This window comes from Zonotrichia leucophrys, chromosome 8, assembly GCF_028769735.1.
Source record: "Zonotrichia leucophrys gambelii isolate GWCS_2022_RI chromosome 8, RI_Zleu_2.0, whole genome shotgun sequence".
Taxonomy (NCBI): domain Eukaryota; kingdom Metazoa; phylum Chordata; class Aves; order Passeriformes; family Passerellidae; genus Zonotrichia; species Zonotrichia leucophrys.
Window position 1 is genome coordinate 8,734,490 of NC_088178.1, and position 18,505 is coordinate 8,752,994.

An 18,505-nucleotide genomic window follows, 5' to 3' on the forward strand; every position below is an offset into this window, starting at 1 on the left:
TTACCATTACAGAACTAGTGGGACATTTCAATTTCATTTCTACTGCAGGTAGTGTTCCTCTTGAACAATTTTAAGAAATACCATTTAGTAAAAGAAAGTGTAATTTTTACATTCTTTCACCATATAAATCACCACAGCAACTAAGACTGACTTGTGTTTTTCATGACAGCTCTTTCCTTAACAGCCCATATCTTGAGACACTTTATGAAAGCCTAATAGCTTTTTTTTTTGGCAAAAATTAATCTTCTTATGACTTAACTTGCCCCCTGCATGGCAGCAGACTGTGAGAGCGATTGCTTGAAGGCAATTGATTCTATCTGTAATGGTTACCTAGTGTTTACCACTGATTAAAGAATCCTGATTTGGTGGAAGACACTTCAGAAAAGAGTAGCATATGTCCCTAAGTGTTACTAATACCACCTGAAAACATTTCTGTGGTTAGAATATTCTGCAGCTTGGGTTTCACTCACTAAAATTGGAATGTTTGGGTACTATCTGCACTTCAGAAAAATAGAATAAGGTGCAATAGGATCATAATGAATGACATTACTTCAATGAATAGTGGAATCTCAGAGCTCGTGAAGAATGTGTTTGTACATAATTATCAGATTCACTTACCACAATTAATGCGCTCCAAGTAGAGACTGAAATGGTTTCAGATCCTAGAAAAAAAAATTGCACCTAGTGTGGGCATTGACTATGCAGAGGACTCCTTGTAGTGAAATAAAATTTGGCTTTATTGAGAATTTCAGCTTGCCCCTGTTATTTCTGTTATACAGGGGAAGTTTTTGACAGAAAAGTATTTTTACTGGTAATGCTGCTCTATGTTAAAATTTAGTAAGAGCTGAACCATGATTATTAGGAAATGAGCTCTCGAGCTTTTCATGACGACTCTTTGCAGAATCAGCTCCCAAACCTGGTTTGTAGCACTGGGACTGATACTTAGACCCCTGATATACCTATGTGTATTTTCATGAGAAATATGTATTACAATCTCTCTTTGCAAGTTGCAGCTAGGAATGCAAAGCCATGTCAGCCATCACTTCTGCATTATTCAGCACCAAAGGGGTGCACAAAGGTCAGATGCTTTGGGTTTGGGTTTTTTTAGGTAGAAATATATGCTATTCAAACATTAGGAAGCATCTAGCATTATTATTTTCAGAACATGTACAGAGTTTTATGCTTTAAAATTTGACAGCTGACCCATCATTACTACGATCTATTTTCTCTAGTTGCCCTGGTATGTTAAGTTGTATAATGTAGTCCAGTGTGATTGACAGAGCCTGGAAGCAGTGGATATTTTGAATCTGGCACATCTCTCTGTGTTAAACAGTGTTGCACATAAACACTTTTTAGCATGAAAAGCTTTTTCCTTGAAGGGAAGGAGGAGGGGATGAATGGCTTTTAATCCATAAGCTCCTAGATCTTGCAACACACAGATAATATCCTTAGATTTAATGAATTCATGTGTCCAGTACCTGGAAGAAAATGCTTAAAGAAAAAAAAAATTAAAAAATAAGGCAGTTGGATATTGTTTGGCATCAGGAATAATGCTTTTTAAGCACCTGTTATTTTCCAGACACTCATTCTTGGTGGGTCATTCCATTGTGTGATTGACTACTTGTTAAATCAAGTCTATCCAGTAAGAATTTTCCTCCTGGGGCCTTCTTCAAGCACTGCCTACTTACCTTTTTGATTTCTTTCTTAAATCTCTGGATAAACTTTTCCTAGCCTTTTTAATTGGCATAACTCATGTATTTATAGCTTCTCTACAATCCAATTTTGCCACCTCTTGACTGAGCTTATGAACCTGCTTAGTTCTGTCTTTCTCTATTGAAGAATCTCTCTGGCCTTTTCATTTCTTTCTTGTTTTTTCCCCTGATGGCACAGACTACCACTAATGAGAGTTGAATTTAAAGTGTGGTCTAAGTGATAACCATGCACAAAGCCATGTGAAATCAACGGTACTGCACACACCAAACTGACAGCAGAACTTGGCTCGTCTCCTTCAGAATTGGGTTGTCCATCTCAGGAGTTACTTTACAGAATATGCTTTTTAGCACTGCTTTGTGTAAGATTGCATTGTTCTGGTTCAGTTACAGGCAAATTGCAAAGTTAAGCAGATGCACAATTTCTGCCCAAACAGAAAGGAACTTTCTTTAAATCTACACATCCAGCTTTCACTGCTCTGGAGAAAGTGCTTGGCAAGTAGACAGTAAAAAGAAGACCTGTGCTATAGGATTAATATATTTTACTTACTTAATACTTTCAAATTTATGGCATATTTAAGGTCAAATGTCAAGTGATAAACGAAATTACCTGATTTAATAGTTCTGTGCTTTGTTCAACAGATGATTTCAAAACAAGCCTTGAGAATGTCACCATTGTGAACCCTATTAAAATCCAGTTTATTGGAAATACACTAAATTATACAGCCAAACATTTAAGAGGCATTACTTCTCTTTCCCTACATAGCAGAGGAACTCATGACTGGCATGGGAGAAGTTGGTAGAGTTCAGTCAGGAAAAAACATATGGGCTGGTAGTTCTGAACCATGTGCATGTAGAATAAATGTGTCTTCACACATATGTGCTAATACACAAAGAAATATACACATGTGTAAACACATCCATAACAGCTAATTCAGAGTACTTGCTCTGCTTATAGAAAGCCTTACTAGTTAAAAAGGTCCCCAACTTTCATTTTTTGCTGTTTGAAGGGCACTGTTTTCTGGCTGGATTGTTTTGAGGTGACAGTCAAGGATTTGTCTTCATTCCTTTCTGCAAAGGAAGGAAGACAAATCCTTGAACATGCTGGCTAATAAGGAGAGTTGCTATTGGTCTTCACTACTAAATAATTATTTTGCATGCCTGGCCTCTGACAGTGGGAAATGCATGATCTTTGCATATATTTATTATGAGACAATATTGACCAAGATTGAGATTGATTTTGCAGGCTGCTGTTAAACTGCTATAATATAAATGGTCTCATGCCATTCATTACTTTGTTTACAAACTAAAGTTTTTACAGAGCTTAGCATAACCTTGTATTACCTTGCTAAAAAAGTATCAGCTGCTGGTAAAACACGCAGTTTTTTTGGTTTGGAATCAGGATTTTGGTATCAGCAGAGCTCTGAGAACCAGAGCTCTGCACCCCTTCTGTACCTGTGAGCCAGCAGAGGGAGCGAGAAATGCTGTCCATGTCCATCATCCGTGAGACATTCCTGAGCTCTGGCTAGAGCTTCCTGTCCTTGCACTCTGATCTGGGAGCTGCTGCTTCCCAAGGACTTCGTGATGAGCCCTGTTTGCTGCTCCAGATTCTTAGTGACAGTTTTCAGCTTTCACATCTTGCAGTTTGGTTAGCAGGATCTTCCATGGGAAGCGCAGGGATACCGGTCTGCAGCCAGACATGCAGAGTCCACCCAGGGCTGTAAAAGTTAAGGAGAAAACAGGCACCATGGTTTTGAGTGAAAAAAAGTAATTTGATGATCCAAACAGGGCTATTCCTAGTTAAAATTTCATAGCACATTGTAGGCTTGGCTTTCACACAAGAACAACAAAATAAGTATTTTACTAATTATGCCAGTAGTCTTGCTCACAGACTATTGGGCTGAAGGGAGGTACCCACAAAGAATTTTGCACCCCTTCTTGACAAAAAAAAAAGTGTTTGACCCAGGAATTGTGCAAAATGTTTATGTTTTCCTCTATGTACTTGAAATATCAGCAAAGGACTATTTCAGACCCTTACATAAGGTTCCCATAATGCCAGTGGCAGGAATGACATCAGTTTTTAAAGCATAAAAGGCACCTCATCTAGGCTCAGAAATGTCAGTAGTAATTACAAACTTTGTTTTCAAGTATAATCAATTCTTTATTTATGGTGTGAAATGTTTTTTACCCTTTTGAACTTTCACCATTCTAAGCCAAGCAATATTGTTGGCATGTTCCTTTAAAAATAATTGCTTCTGGACTGAGAAATTGAATGTCAAGTTCCAAGTTGATGTAAATTAAATGGGTTGCATTAATAGTCTGGCCTGTGGTAGGAGTGAGTGTTTGGATTCTGGGTTTGACTTCAGGACATGACCTCTTGATCACACAGGTCAGCACAGATGGGAAATATTGAAGAGGTACCCCAGGTTGACATGGGGAAGAAAGTGTCTAGAGCTGATGGATCACAAACTGTCTGATCCATTAAACAGAAGCAATGTCAGGCTCCTCAGAGAATAAAGCTTAGTTGTCATAGGTCATTACACTCTTCAAAAAAAGAGTTGGAAGGAAAATCACGATGATGGAAATCCTCAGGGCTGTCATGTACACATAATCTTCTAAACCTTCCTGGATTAACACTGCCAAGCCTGTGTACAGGGGAATGGAGTAAGGAACCCTAATATTAACTCTTAGCTTCTGCAGTACAATTATGTGACAGATTTCCCACCTGCGGCTGTTAAAAAGAATTATTTTAAACGATGCAGCATTTTGAAATTGAAAGCAGGACATCTACACAGCTGAGAGTCACACTTATGTGACCATGTCTTGAGAATTATTCCGTCCATGAGAGCAACTACATTCACAAGGTCAGGCAATACACAGCTCTTCAAAGGGAAGGAACAGGTGAATTGGGGTGAAGTTTATATATTATATTTAATTGAAGGCTATCTCCTGCTTTACAACTGGCTTTGCTTTTAACTTCTGAGCAACCCCAGCTCTCTCAGTCTCTCCTCCTGACAGATTTTCTAATTTCTCAACTCCTTCAGGGCCCTTGGCCAGATCTGCCCCAGTATCACTGCTCCTTTTTTGCAGCTGGGGAGAGCAGAGCTGGGCTTGGCAGGGCCTCCCTAGTGCTGAGCAGAGGTGAAGAGTCACCTCCCTTCACCTGGTGGCAGCACAGTTCCCACCACAGAGCATGAATGTGCTGGCCCTCTCTGCTGCCAGGCCCACGTCTGCCTCATGCCCAGCTTGCTCAGAGCATGGCAGAGCTGCTTTCCTGCCAGCTGGCCCCAGCTTCTCCTGCTGGATGGGCTTTGTGTCCCCAGGTGCAGGACTTGGAGGGAGAATCCCTTTGCAGAATTTAATGTGTTTCCTGAAGATTACCTATCTCCCCAGCACAAACTCTCAGGTGCATAAAAACTATTTCTAATTTTGTATCCACAAATGTACATATATATATATATATATATAGTTCCCATTTTATTTGTTAATAAGTAAAAAAATTGCTTTAATGCTTTTGTTGGATTGGACTCAGGAGTTTTGCAGTTTGCTGGCAATTAATTAGCACTGATGAGTCCCAGGTCTAAGGTCTTCTCAAGGACATAAAGAATATGTTGGGATTTTGAGTAATAAAAATAAGCTGATAAAGTGAGCACTGAAACTAATTTTATGTGATATACTATATAAAAGCTCTTACATTAATTGTTCCCTGTAGCATCTAGCTCTTAATTATACAGTGTTGGCTAATAAGAGGAATAGGTGATAAAGCCCAGTATTTTTATGTCTGTTCATTGGTGCTGTTTGAAATAAACTCAGAGGTGACTCTAGTAAGGCACAACCTGCTTCTGTTTAGGGGCCTGGGATGATTTTTTCAGGTACAAGGAGAATTTCAAAGAAGTTAAGCTAGCCTTTTACTGATGACCTGGATGCTGATCTCTTTAAAAATATTTGAATTAACTTAGAAAAGGACTTCTGTTGATTGTGTAAGGAAAACACAATCCTTCCCTGGCTGACAATGAACTTTGCACTTTCAATAAACAGTCTTGGAGAGAGGAAAAAAACCCTGGTATAGACAGCTAATTTATGCTGATAATTAACTGCTAGCAGTAGATTTTGTGGATCTGATTCAGATTGCTCTCCCACTGCTGTAATTCTTCGAGTCTGGCTGTGCTAACCACATGACACTAATACAGAGAATTATAATGATCAATACAATTATGGCTTAGTCTCTGTCCTGTGGGCACTACTTTTTCTTAACAAAGAGGGTTCAGAATCTGTTATAAGACCTGTTTGTGAGGCCAGGACATCATGGTAAATCACTGCCTGTAGTACCAAATAAAGAAAACTATTTAAATGCTGTACTGTAAAAAAGTCTGCCCACTACAGAAGAGAACTGTAGAACATAAAGACATAGAAAAACTAGATTTAATCTAGCTAAATCTCATACCTCTAATATGCTCCAGGAAATCCCCCAGCAGGCAGCCAGGATTCCATGGCAAGCACTCACAGTGCTAGCTGAGGTCCATGCTGTCCTGCTGCCATAGGGACTGAAATGTGACCCAGCTAAAATGAAGCCAGCTTGGGTCTCAATCTTCCAGCCTCGAGAGGAGTTAAGCATATGAAACCTAGGATGAACAAAGGCACCATTTAGATGAGTTTTCTCATTAACACTGCAGGGAATGAGGGGAATGAACACTGCTGCTGAAGTGAAAAGAGGTTCAATCCTCTGCCCTGCACTGACACGGAGCAGGACTGAAGGATCACAGTGCAAAATCCCAGGTCTTCTGCATCTACATCTCCTCTAGAGCAGCTCACAGCTTACCCAGGAAAGAGTCACACAGAAAACACACATAAAATATTAAAAAGTGGATAATTCAACATAAAAAACTGGATTTTTTTTTCTATATTCAAAGTGATAGTAAATAATGTAAATGTATATACTCTAGGAATAAAGAAATGTGATTACACACACATAGCCATGCTCTTTATACTGTCATGCTGTGCACAGCTCAAAATACAGCATAAACATTATGTGCCCTCACCCATTCATATTTTATATTTTTCTATTCTCATATCTCCATTATCAATTAAACTCTATAGGCCCTATTAAAATTATGATTTTCTGGCCTTCTGGCTGTTTCAGTTTGTTTCAATAAGGACTGACAATGAAGTTATGTAAACACAGTCACTTTTGCATGTTGTGGAAATTCACATTAGTTATAACAAAATGAGAAAATCCTGCAAATGACTGAAATTTTCCAGAGTGCCATTTCCAGGGCAGAAGCCGTTTCACACTAGACAGCACAGTGGCTGTGCTTGCCTAACTCAGTTAAAACAAATAGGAAACAGCCAGCAAGAGACAAGGTAGAAAATCCCTTTTAGGGGAGACAAGACACTGAGTACATTTCTCAATGGGTCTGTACATGAACAGCCAGCACTCTTTTAAAGCCCTAAAGTGTTTGTAGGACAGAAAATTAATTTGTTTCCTAATTCCAAAGTGAATCATATGCTCCAAACAGATTTTCAAGTCAATGAAACATGACCTTGTATGATCTAATTAAAAAACTCAAAGGTATTGGTTGTTTTAAGATCCCTCTGGATATACTTCAGTTCAAATGCACACGCATCATCTCAATGTACAAGCTCATAAATCTACAGAAAATGCAAATCAGATCATTAATGCTTTGAATTTGACAGTCTTGCCACTGTTTTCTAAAGGGTAATACACGAAAAGTTCCTGGATTACACATACTCTTTTTTCCAATTTACAGAGCATAGTAGAAAAACGCCATACTGGAAAGCAGAACCCCAAATATCTTTGTTTGGCTTCTAAATATCTGGTCCAGAATCAGGTATAAAATAACAAATTCTCTGAAACCTGCTATTACAATTTCTTCTCTGGATGTCCTGACCCTTTGAGTGGTGCACTGGAGCAGATGATGACCTTTGAAGGTCCCTTTCAATGTAAATTTTTCTATAAGTCTGTCCTAATTCTCTTGATATTTTGTGAATTGACTTCTCTGTTCCAGTTCACATGGCTGTTTGATTACAAAAAAAAAATTATATGGCTGGTTTTTTTCCTAAATTTTTAGTCTCTAGTATTGCTCCCACAGTCTCCTTTTCCCACTCTCAGTTTTGGTCCAGATCTCTGTGTAGACTTATCTATGATCTGCAGTCTACACATCCTATATAGATGGGTGGCCTTACACAGATACTCTGTTCTCTTACTACTCCTAAATGTCCATATGTCTGACAAGAATTTTGTCTCAAATGCCAGCACAAGTATCTTCAGGGTTACCACTGATTCCCATATTTTAATTTCCTTTTCCACAGTCACATCTTTCACTACTTTTTCATCTCTTTAGTCTCCAAAATCTTACCTATTATTTTTTCCATCACTTTTCTCTACTCTAACCTGTCACACCTTGTAGCTGCCCTGTCCCTCCTCTCTTCTCCCCTTCCTATCTCTTACCATCAGCATGGCCATAGCTACAACACATTTGTGCAGCCAGAAAACCCACTCCAGAAGGATGCTGCCTGGGAAAACAGGGCTGCCACCATTTGATTTCCTTCCTTGCCTCCATCACTCAAATGAGTGCCACGCAGGGACATATTTCTTCAACGCGTTTTTCTTTACTCCAGATTCAGCCCCTAATCCCACAATTGGATCCACATGGCTGGCTGTGCAAATTGAAAAGGGGGCTGGAGGGGTGGGCTGCAGGCCTGCAGGACACGGGGCTGGCCCTTGCCAGGCAGCGTCCCCTGACCCGGCCGTGCTGCGCGCGTGGCCCTGCGGCTGCCCCGTCCGCCCCGGAGCTGCAGCCAGCGCCAGCCCAGACGGCTGCTTCCAATATTCCTGAAATAAAATAACACGCCAGATCTCACTAAACAACTAATCACCTATGGCATGTACATGATTTTCTTCTTCTCTGGTTTGTTTTTTTTTTCCTTTTCAAATGAAAATTATTTTAGGTGTGACAAAACACGTGAAACAAGTGGAAAAACATTTCCAAGTACTTTTGCTCTGAGAAACCTTTACTGATTGAAGAGATTAAGGGATTGGGGGTTTTTACTACTTAAAAAAATCGATTTTTACTGAAAATTCAAAGTAGTCTATGAAGCTTCGGGCCAGCAACATTTAAAAGATTGAATTACAGCATGCCATTCTGAATGTAGCACATTATGAATTCCATATCCCTCAGCTAGAGTGACATATTTAATGATTAAGCCAAGCCACTCAACTCTATTTCTATTTTAATTTTTTTTCCTAGCCAGTATTAACTTTATACATACATTTCAAATGGCATGGGGAAAAATAGCAGAATAGTGAATTTGTCTGCAATAAAGGAATAACTAGCAAGGTCTTACAACTTCAAGGAATTAGAGTTCAGTGTGAAAGGTATCATGTGCAAATTAGCCCAATGTTAACAAATGCTTATTATCCTACCATTTTTAAAAATCCTGTTTTCCATGTGCTCCAGCTCTACTCTGTGTTCTGTCCTTCATTTTACACTAGCTTTTCTTTTCCTGCCAGGAGAGAAACACAAATGGCCATGCAAGATCAGAGCACTGGTCACATGAAGTTCAGTATCAAACATGAGCCAGTTCTTTACTGAAGAAAAATAGGTGGAAAAAAAATCCATTTAAATACCCTTCCCTTGCTTTCCACTGATGTACATAAGAGTAAAACTTCCTTCCTGACCTGCAGGGTGACTGATTTATACCCACAAGCATGGGGTTTAATTACAGTGATACAGAGATGGTCAATTTATTTCCTTGTGCTTACTCACTCATGAACGTGCACTTCCTCCTTCCAGCAAAAAGTAATTATCTCTTTGCAATTATCTGCACAGATGTGGCAAAGTTAGAATTTTCATGATTGTCTGCTAAAACCTGGGGCCCTGAAGAATATGTGCTCTGCCAGATCTTTCTGTAGGCCTCAGGATTAATGAGTACCTTGAAGAGAGACTTGTTTGCACCTGGGGTAGGATTTTATAACAGGCATTTCCAAAAGTCTAAAATGCAGGCAGAGGAGGTGCTATTGCAAACTCTTTGTCTTTCATAAAGTACATTGTAAAGAGGATGCTAAATTCTGAGTTTCTCCAAGGTTTACTCCTGCTTGCATTTGATACCTGTATGTGTAGACACACCTGTATGTGCAGCTGTAGTTTTACACACCTACAGCTCTATTGCTGGGAATTATTTCATTGTAGGAAGGAACAAAACCATGGAAAAATAGATGTGCAAGGGACAGGCATGCAGGTATCATTTGTGCTGTCTGTGGGTCTAAGGTAGCATCTGCTGGCTTGTGTCTCACTGTCATTTTTGTCTCTAACCAATGTTTAAGGATCCACAATAGAGTTTATGGCTTCCAGAGGGCATCATATGCAAAGGCTTTGTCATCTTATTATCATTAGAAATATTGTCTTGGAGTACGACCTGGATGTTCCTTGTGCAGGCCAACCTGTGACTTATTCACCTGTTTACTGTGGTCTCATGGCACAGAGTGCTCTCTTTTCTACTCTGAAAACTCTTACCATGTCCCATTTCCTCTGCTTGTATTTTGACTGAACAGCCCCACTTTTTTAACCTTTTCTCATAAGCCATTTGTTGTTTACCTGTGGTCATTCTTGTTGCTTTTCTTGAATTCTTCCTAATTGATCCAAATCTTCCTTTCAGTGCAGAACTAAAACTGGACTCAGTGAAACTGAAGCATTGTAGATAGAAACTATTGTTCCACCTGATTGATTGCTAATTATTCTGGCCTGAGACAATGGAAACAGAGTGAGCTCCTCCAGAATTGAATATAATCTTTTTCAGACCATTTCTCTAATTTCTTATGTTCACCTATAAAGGTCATTTTATCTGTGAAAAATCCAAAGTTTCACTTAACCCTGTTTCATCAGACAACTTACTAGGCGAGCTTTCTGAGCCAACATCCACATCTTTTATGAAAACACCAACCAGAGCAAAGCCAGGACAATCCCAAACCATAAGCAAATCCCAGTTTGACAGGGAATCTCTGACAATTACTTTCTGGGCAGGATTACACAAGTTTCATACCTGCTTTATGATGGTTTCACATGGAATTTTCTCTTTGGTTTGTATATGAAAATGTTATTAAACACAATATCTGACTGTATTAGAGTCTCTGCTCCTGGCAGGTTTGTTCAAACTCCCACCAGTGGTTCTGGCACAGCTTTGGGCCATTTGCTGCATACCCTGTCTCAGTGTGCGCCAGCCCCGTGGTGGCACTGAGCTGTAAGAGCAGAAATCTGTCCCCACCTGTTGTCCCCTCTGTGTCTGCTCATAACCTTCCCTCAGAGTCCTGCTGTCACAGTCACACTGCAAAAGGAATGACAGCTACTGAGAGCCTTCAGCTTCTTCCTGCAATATTCAAAATAAAGTGCACATTAAATATCAAACCACAGCATGAGATGTCTGACAAGCACTACTAATCAATCAGGTGCATTCACACTAACTTATCAAAATGAACTTTTTTTTTTTTAAGCTACCTTACCTTTCTAAGAGCTTGGGTGAAATTTTTACCCTTTAGTATTTAAATGTATTGTAGGAAAACTCACTTGATGCCTGTGTCAGAGGATGGAAGAAGCAGTAGCTTTCTGAGCATCTCCATAAAAGCAATTGTGAACTGTAGATTAAGTTAATCCAAAATTGTGTTCTGTGTATGAGTCTTTTGGTGAACCTAAACCCAAATGTGACACAAGGTCAGGAATTTCCTAATTAGTGAATAAATTAGTTAGAAGAAGAAATTGATAAACATAAGTGACAAAAATAATGTCTGCTGCTAAAATTATCACAGAAATAAGTAGTTATATCTCCTGAACTCGATTTTCCCCTCTTTAAATGTAGTCTAAATCAAAATGTGCTGCTCAAGAGCTCAAGGAAAAAATGTTTTAGTAAATTATTTTTTGCATGTCTTTAGCACACTCAAAAATCTAGAGACACAGACTTCCATTAAGTAGAGAGAGCGAATGGAACAAAAGTACTTTATAAATAAAAAAACAGGATCAAATTTTAGATCCTTTCTATCTGCTTATTGAGATGTGCAGTTTCTCTGAATGACAGTGACCATGACAGAGTTGATCTGGATTAACAAACCTGTTGAAAGGAAAAAAAAGGCTTAAAAAACAATACCAAAACAACAACAAAAAAAGTGACCAATCAGTTTTGATTGGATAATAATATGCATTTCTGTGAAACAGACAGTGTTCAGTGTGAGCACGAACTTGGAGAAAAAAGAATTTAAATAGGATACATATCTATTGTGTAAGCAGTTTAATGGGTCTTACGTTAAGCCTTGTTGATCTGGCTTGGGCAAAATACACCATCAGACTACATCAGCAGGTACAGAAGTGGAGCAAGCTAATCTGGGAAAGGAAGCCTTTATAGTAAGAACTGTTGTGAATTTTACAGAAATTTACTCTGTCAACTGCTTAAGTGCTAAACAATCTTTTTCCTTCGGAAATTTTCCTGCGGAAAAAGATGGTTGCAACTAGGATACAAGTTTACATCATTGTAATGACAATGTTTACAGGTAAATATTTTCTTTTCGTGAATTTCGATGTGTCCTTAGACTGTATTGAATGTGTAGAATCCTATCCAAGTTGCTTGCATGTAGTTTCTTGATATTTATTTAGAGTCAGGGGACTGGAAAGTCAAAAGGCTGTAAGCAGATTTCTAACCAAAGGGGTGTATCAAAAGTGTCATTTGGATAATACTTTTATAATTGTTTAATCCAAAGGAAAATCGGTGGCATTCAGCAGAATTGTGCTTGAATAATTGCTTTTGTCATCCTGCTTCTGCAGGAAATCTTTGCAGCTAAATTTAAAAAGAGAGTTTAATTAAGAGGTTAACAGTTAGAAAATAGCCACCATATAGTAATAATGTGTAAGTGAAAAAAGGAGACAGATGAGTGGTGCTATCAAACTGAATCAAAGGAACTGTTTCATCTCTGTTTTGAAAAAGAAACTGCACAGGTGGGAAAAGTAATCATCTTTAAAAATATTCACATTATCTGAAATTTTATGTCAGGGTGTAATATATTTAGAAGAGAAAATGCTGTATGATTCTAATTTACTGTTTCCCTTAAAAACATGAATATGCTTAGCTGAGTTAATGCATGTACCCACTGAAAAAAAATGGTTGCCTTTGCACTTGTTTTGGTATGCCTTACATCTTTTGAGAATACCTTTTTACATGCTAATGTCTCCAACCTGAGCTATTTGAACTGCTTATACAGTTCTATAAATATTGACTAATCCTTTTATCTAGAGTGCTTTTATCTTGACTGACAGTGGTCTTTGCTTGCATAGCAATTGGGAGATAACAAGCAGTATCAACACCACTTGCATGAACAGCTGATTTATTTATTCTTGATATGAAAAAAATGACTTAATATTTGTCTTTTGGTGTGACCTATATTTGTGCTTGTGTAATCTTGTTATGAAATATTAGGCCTATATATAACTGCATACACATGTATATATGCACAACCCGATAAAATAATTATTTTGCAATGTATTTTTAATATCATTACTTAAAAAATAAGCATTGTGTTGAGACACCGAAATAACTAGGAAATCTATATATTTAAGTTGCTCTATAAGAGTCACTTTGTATTTAGTAACTGATACTATTCATTTTTATTCATTTTCTATAGACAAAATAATGATGATAATGATAATAATAACAACTCATAAAACTAATTCTATTTCTTTGTTGGACATTTATGATTTATTTTATCAAATTTCTTATCTAAATTTAAAGATAGAAATAGACGATTAAAAAAAAAACTTCAGCATTCTCATTCAATAATTGTGTTAATTTTATGTCTTATCTGATGAAGTAGAGAACAACATAGACACTAAAGATTATTGTAAAGGTAAATGCATCTGTATCATCCTTTCCACACGCAAGTCACTATTGCAAAGTGCGACTTGGACCACAAGCTGCAACGTAAAGGGAATATCTGGCAGGTGCTGTGGGATAATAAAGTAACACATAGAGACTCACCACACATTACTGAAAATGCAACAGCTAAGGATCTAGCCATTCACAATGCTGATTTTTTAATAAAATGTTTCACAGGGGCTCCCAGTCTCTAAATCCTTGAGCACAGTCTGTCCACTCTGAAGCCCTATGACAAGGCTAAGCACAACCTGATCCAACTGCTTGTGAGCTAGACTAATTTTTTTTTTTACACAAAAACTCTACATAGACCTTCATTTTCACAGCCATCATATTAAAACTGAGTTGTGTAAAAGACCTGAGGACACATTGTTCTCAGTGTCAGAGCAGGGAAGGGAGCAGTATCAGGCCGGGGATGTACTAAAACATTGTCCAAAACAGGAAACAGCTCACAGTAACTTCACTTTTCATATACAGGAATAGCAAAGGCAGGACAAGTTGCTAACACTGAAATTGTCACAAACTGGACAAAGCAGACATGGCTCTGGCCTCAGTCAGGAATGGTTTGGGAGCTGCACTTCACTTGCAGAAAATCAGCCCCAATGAGTCGCAGTTCTGCCAGATGCCACTGCACGTTAAGGTATACACAGACACCTCTCACTGGAATAAAGGTGAGCCTGGCTGGACAGCAGAGAGAGACTGCTGCAGCACAGCCCCGCTGCCAGGCCAGGGACATGGCACTAGCTGTGCTCCACAGCCTGAAGCTTCAAGGGGAAAGTCAGTGGATGCTTTAATTGCGGACTGATGAGTGACTTGGATCACTGCAGAGTCTTTTGTGTACCTGCTATGATCACTTCACTCTGGCTAATCTTTTAAACAAGTCTCTCCCAATTCTCAGTTCCCTTCTGGCTCTCCTGTACTTACCACTCTCCCAGATGGGCCCAGTTACAGCTGTGACTGAATGAAGTGGGCAAGCAAAGAATAAGCCTGAGCAACTACACTTGTCTGCTGCCATTTAAAGCATTTCATTGCTTTGTAATGAATGCTGCTCTGTAATTATCCATGAGGAGTGGAAATGTACTTTGTTATAGAAACAAAGCCTGATGTGAATTTGTCCATAAAGCTAGGTGTGGTGCCTGGTGCACCCAGCTGCCGCTCCATGAGCCTCAGCTCATCTCACTATCTGATTTACAGGCAGCAGTGGGAATGGATGAAAAGTTTTCTATTTAATTTGTGCTGGTGATACTAGTTTGAAAACTATCGGCTAAGTGTTTCTCATTTTTCTCTATGATAAATATGAAGGGAAGTGGATATATTAAGAGTTACACTTAGCATGAGTTATCAAAAAAGTATTTGGATATTTTGACTGCTTCCAAGGGAGATGAGAAACAGATTTTTCCTGATCTACTACATGCATATCAGTCACTTGATTGCTCAAGGGAGAGGTTACTGTGATTACTGCTTTATAGATGAACAGCACTGCAGAGGGGTAAACAGATTAGTTTTACAAGAGGAACAGATTTGGTTTTGTTTGTGAAGTGTGATCCAGCAGACCCACTTAGGCCACATCAATCCAATTACAGTGGGGTTGAGATGAGGAGTTCTCCTTTTACCAGATGTATCAGAAGCCAAGCATTGTATGGAAGAGAGACTGTATTGACAATCTCCTGCAGAATCTCATCACCAATCAACTTCTGAGATGTTTGAGAGAATATCCCCGTCATCTTCTCTTGCTTTATACTTTGTAAGAGGAGAGGTTAAAAAGTTCCTCCGTGGTACATACTTTTTGCAGTACATACATTTTGCAGGCATGTTCACCCACTTGTCAGCCTGACCCACTATGTCAAATATCACTTGCAAGTCCTGTGACTGTCACTTGGAGAGTGTTGCTCCAAGATGTTTCCAATGGGACCAGGAGTAATGGTCTGTAGTTCATACACTGTTTGAATGAACACGTAAAAGGAGGAATGACCAGCAGATCATCCTCCAGCTCATCCCCATACCATATTATGGATAGGAATTTAGCAACAGCTCTTGGGGTTTTTGTATGTGATGATGCAGTTCCTTACAAAGCATTCTAAACTGCTACCATAGGATATGTGGGAAACAATTTCTTGATCCCATCTGATGACATTTATCTTAATTTCATCACATTATCCATATCAAAACTGTGAATTTGTTTGGTTCTTTTCTCCAAAATGTGGCTATCACTTAGGTGTTTACATAATGCTTTGCACAAGGAAACCATGACAATTGAATGGCCTTTTTATATCTAAAGTATATTTTTTTACTTGTCCATCATCTGTTTATCTAATAAAAGATAATTTAATGAAACACATTATTAAAAGTGTTATTTTGGGCTCCAGTTGTTCAAACCAGAATGCCTAATTCTTTGTTTATTCTTTAGGTACTCACTGTGATGAGGACATCAACGAATGTTACACGAACCCTTGCCAAAATGGTGGGATCTGTGAGAATTTTCCTGGAAATTACACTTGCCATTGCCCACCAGCAGACAAAGAAGGGATTTTTTATGGTGGCTGGAACTGTACAGAAGTTCTGCATGGCTGTACTGATCACCAATGCCAAAACAATGGAATATGTATCCCACATTTAAAAAACGGCCAACATGGATTCAGCTGCATATGTTCACCTGGGTATACTGGAATACACTGTGAAACCATAACCACATTTTCTTTTCAAGGAAACAGTTTCCTTTTGTTGAAGAATCCCCAGACCCATAAAAAGGATTTTTTCTATAATATAAACCTGAGGTTTCAAACTGTGCAACCCACAGCTTTTCTGTTTCACCGAGGGGAGAAAAACACCTTTGCAAAGTTGGAGTTACTGAACGGCTACTTACACTTATCCGTGCAAGTCAATAATCAGCCACAGGCTCTTTTGCATATCCCACATAATGTCAGTGATGGAGAATGGCATTCAGTGGAGGTAACCTTAGCAAGAGCTGTTATTCTTAATTTGCTTGACAGCTCTTGTGTAGAATCCTGTCTCAATAAAACGTCTGCTAAGATAGATAACGAGCTGGTGATGTTTGCATTTCAGAGCACCTTTTTGGGCGGCTTACCAGTGGGGAACAGCAACTCTCTACAGAACACCTTTAATACACATTCTGCACCTTCATTTGTAGGCTGTCTTCAGGATATTGAGATAGACTTGAATGTTATTACTCCAGAGAATGTGTCATCTGGGTCATCTTTAAATGTCAGGACAGGATGTGCTAAAAGGGACTGGTGTGACCCCCACCCGTGCCAGAACAGGGGACGCTGCATCAACCTGTGGCTGAGCTACCACTGCGACTGCTACCGGCCCTACGCGGGGCCAGAGTGTGCAGCAGGTAAGGGAGCCCTGCTGGGGCCTGGCTGTGCTGTGCCTGCTGACAGCATGGCCACCAACTATCCTGGTTAGCTGGCCGTGAAACAGCGTCACCCTCAGCATCTCTGGGGCTCAATGCCGAGTGGTGAGCCAGTGCAAGAGGTTAGTAGTGGCACACCTTTGTTATTTTCCAGTTACTTTCCCAGGAAGGCTGCTTTTCAGCCCGACCAAAAAGAAAAAAGTCAGGCTAAATTGGTGGATTCCACTCCTCTTGTTTTAAAGTCTTCTCAGTGCTTTTGCACTCCATAAACTCTGAAAAACTGTAGTTCTCTGGATGCTGAGTAAAATTTAGAAAGCAAGCAAGTCACCTGGAGTTTGACTTATTTTCAAAGCGTTCTTTGAAAATTTTATCCTCAAGCTCTCTAGGCTTTTATAAAGAGATTCATTTAAGGCAATGAAAGGCAAGCAAAAGTACTGTAAGCTAAAAAAAGACAGATTCCAATTTAAAAGAAATGAATGAGATTATACTCTTAGCTTAATCTGATTAGCCCAAGGAGCAGGCAGGGCTTCAGCAGCTGGAAGCAGGGCCCATTCATCCCTCAGCTGGTCCCAAGGTGGGGCTGGACAATCCCCAGTGCAGGCTGCTGTTCCCAGAGAGCTCCCTGGGGACCAGAGGGAAACATGGCCCTGTCTGGGTGAGCAGAGGAGCTCATCTCAGCAAGCAGCTTCCAGGGCAGTGGTGAGCAGGAACACAAAAGCTGCAGATGCCTGCAGCACCTTCCCTGCTACAAATGATCTTCGCAGTGCAGGCAGGGGCCAAGTGGAAGGACAACAGGAGGTCCCTGTCCAGCTGCATCTGCTGGGTGGTCTCCTAGAGCTGTAAATACAGCAGCCCTTGGAATGCTTTGGGGTGAGCTGTGTAATCCTTCCCCAGGCAAAGTTTTAGGGATTTCAAACAAGCAGTTTTGTTTAAGAAAATTGCACAGGACTAAGTCTCCACACCATGCCCTTCCCTCTGCCTCCCTCATCCACACACAGTCAGCAAAGCAATTTTTAGGGAGCAAGAAATACATCTATAAATATGTATGTATACATGTATACACACATAAGTATATTTATGTAGATATATTTACCAAATGGACTGGAAAAAATTAAACACAACAGCAGAGCCATGCTGAGATAGGAATGGACAGATCCTAAACTGGTGCAAACTGGCGTGGCTGCAGTGCTGCCAGTGAAGCTACATTGATTCACATCAGCTGAACAACTGGCCTCAGGGCTTATTGAATGCATTGCTGCAGAAAGCTCGGCCTTCAAATACATTTCAAATGTTTGAATATAACTTCATTTTGCATGCTCTACCTAATACTTATCAATACCTTTCACTAGTTTTTCTTTTTGGTTTTATTGCAAAATGACAAAGTCTGAGAGGTAATTGTAACAGACTTCTTTGAAGTGTAGCTGTAATTTATCCAAAGATTTGGAAGGCAACTTTTGAACATAGGACAACATCTGGGAAATAAGTTTGCCTTCTT

General features: G+C 39.4%; 1 protein-coding gene across 1 annotated transcript in view; it reads left to right on the forward strand.

Moving 5' to 3' along the window:
- The window catches only part of CRB1 (crumbs cell polarity complex component 1), a 95,673-nt gene that overhangs the window by 44,265 nt on the left and 32,903 nt on the right, over window positions 1-18,505 (forward strand). Inside the window, exon 6 of the mRNA XM_064720475.1 lies at window positions 16,045-16,992. Coding sequence (XP_064576545.1) covers window positions 16,045-16,992 — 948 coding nt within the window. The remainder of the gene's footprint in view (window positions 1-16,044; window positions 16,993-18,505) is intronic.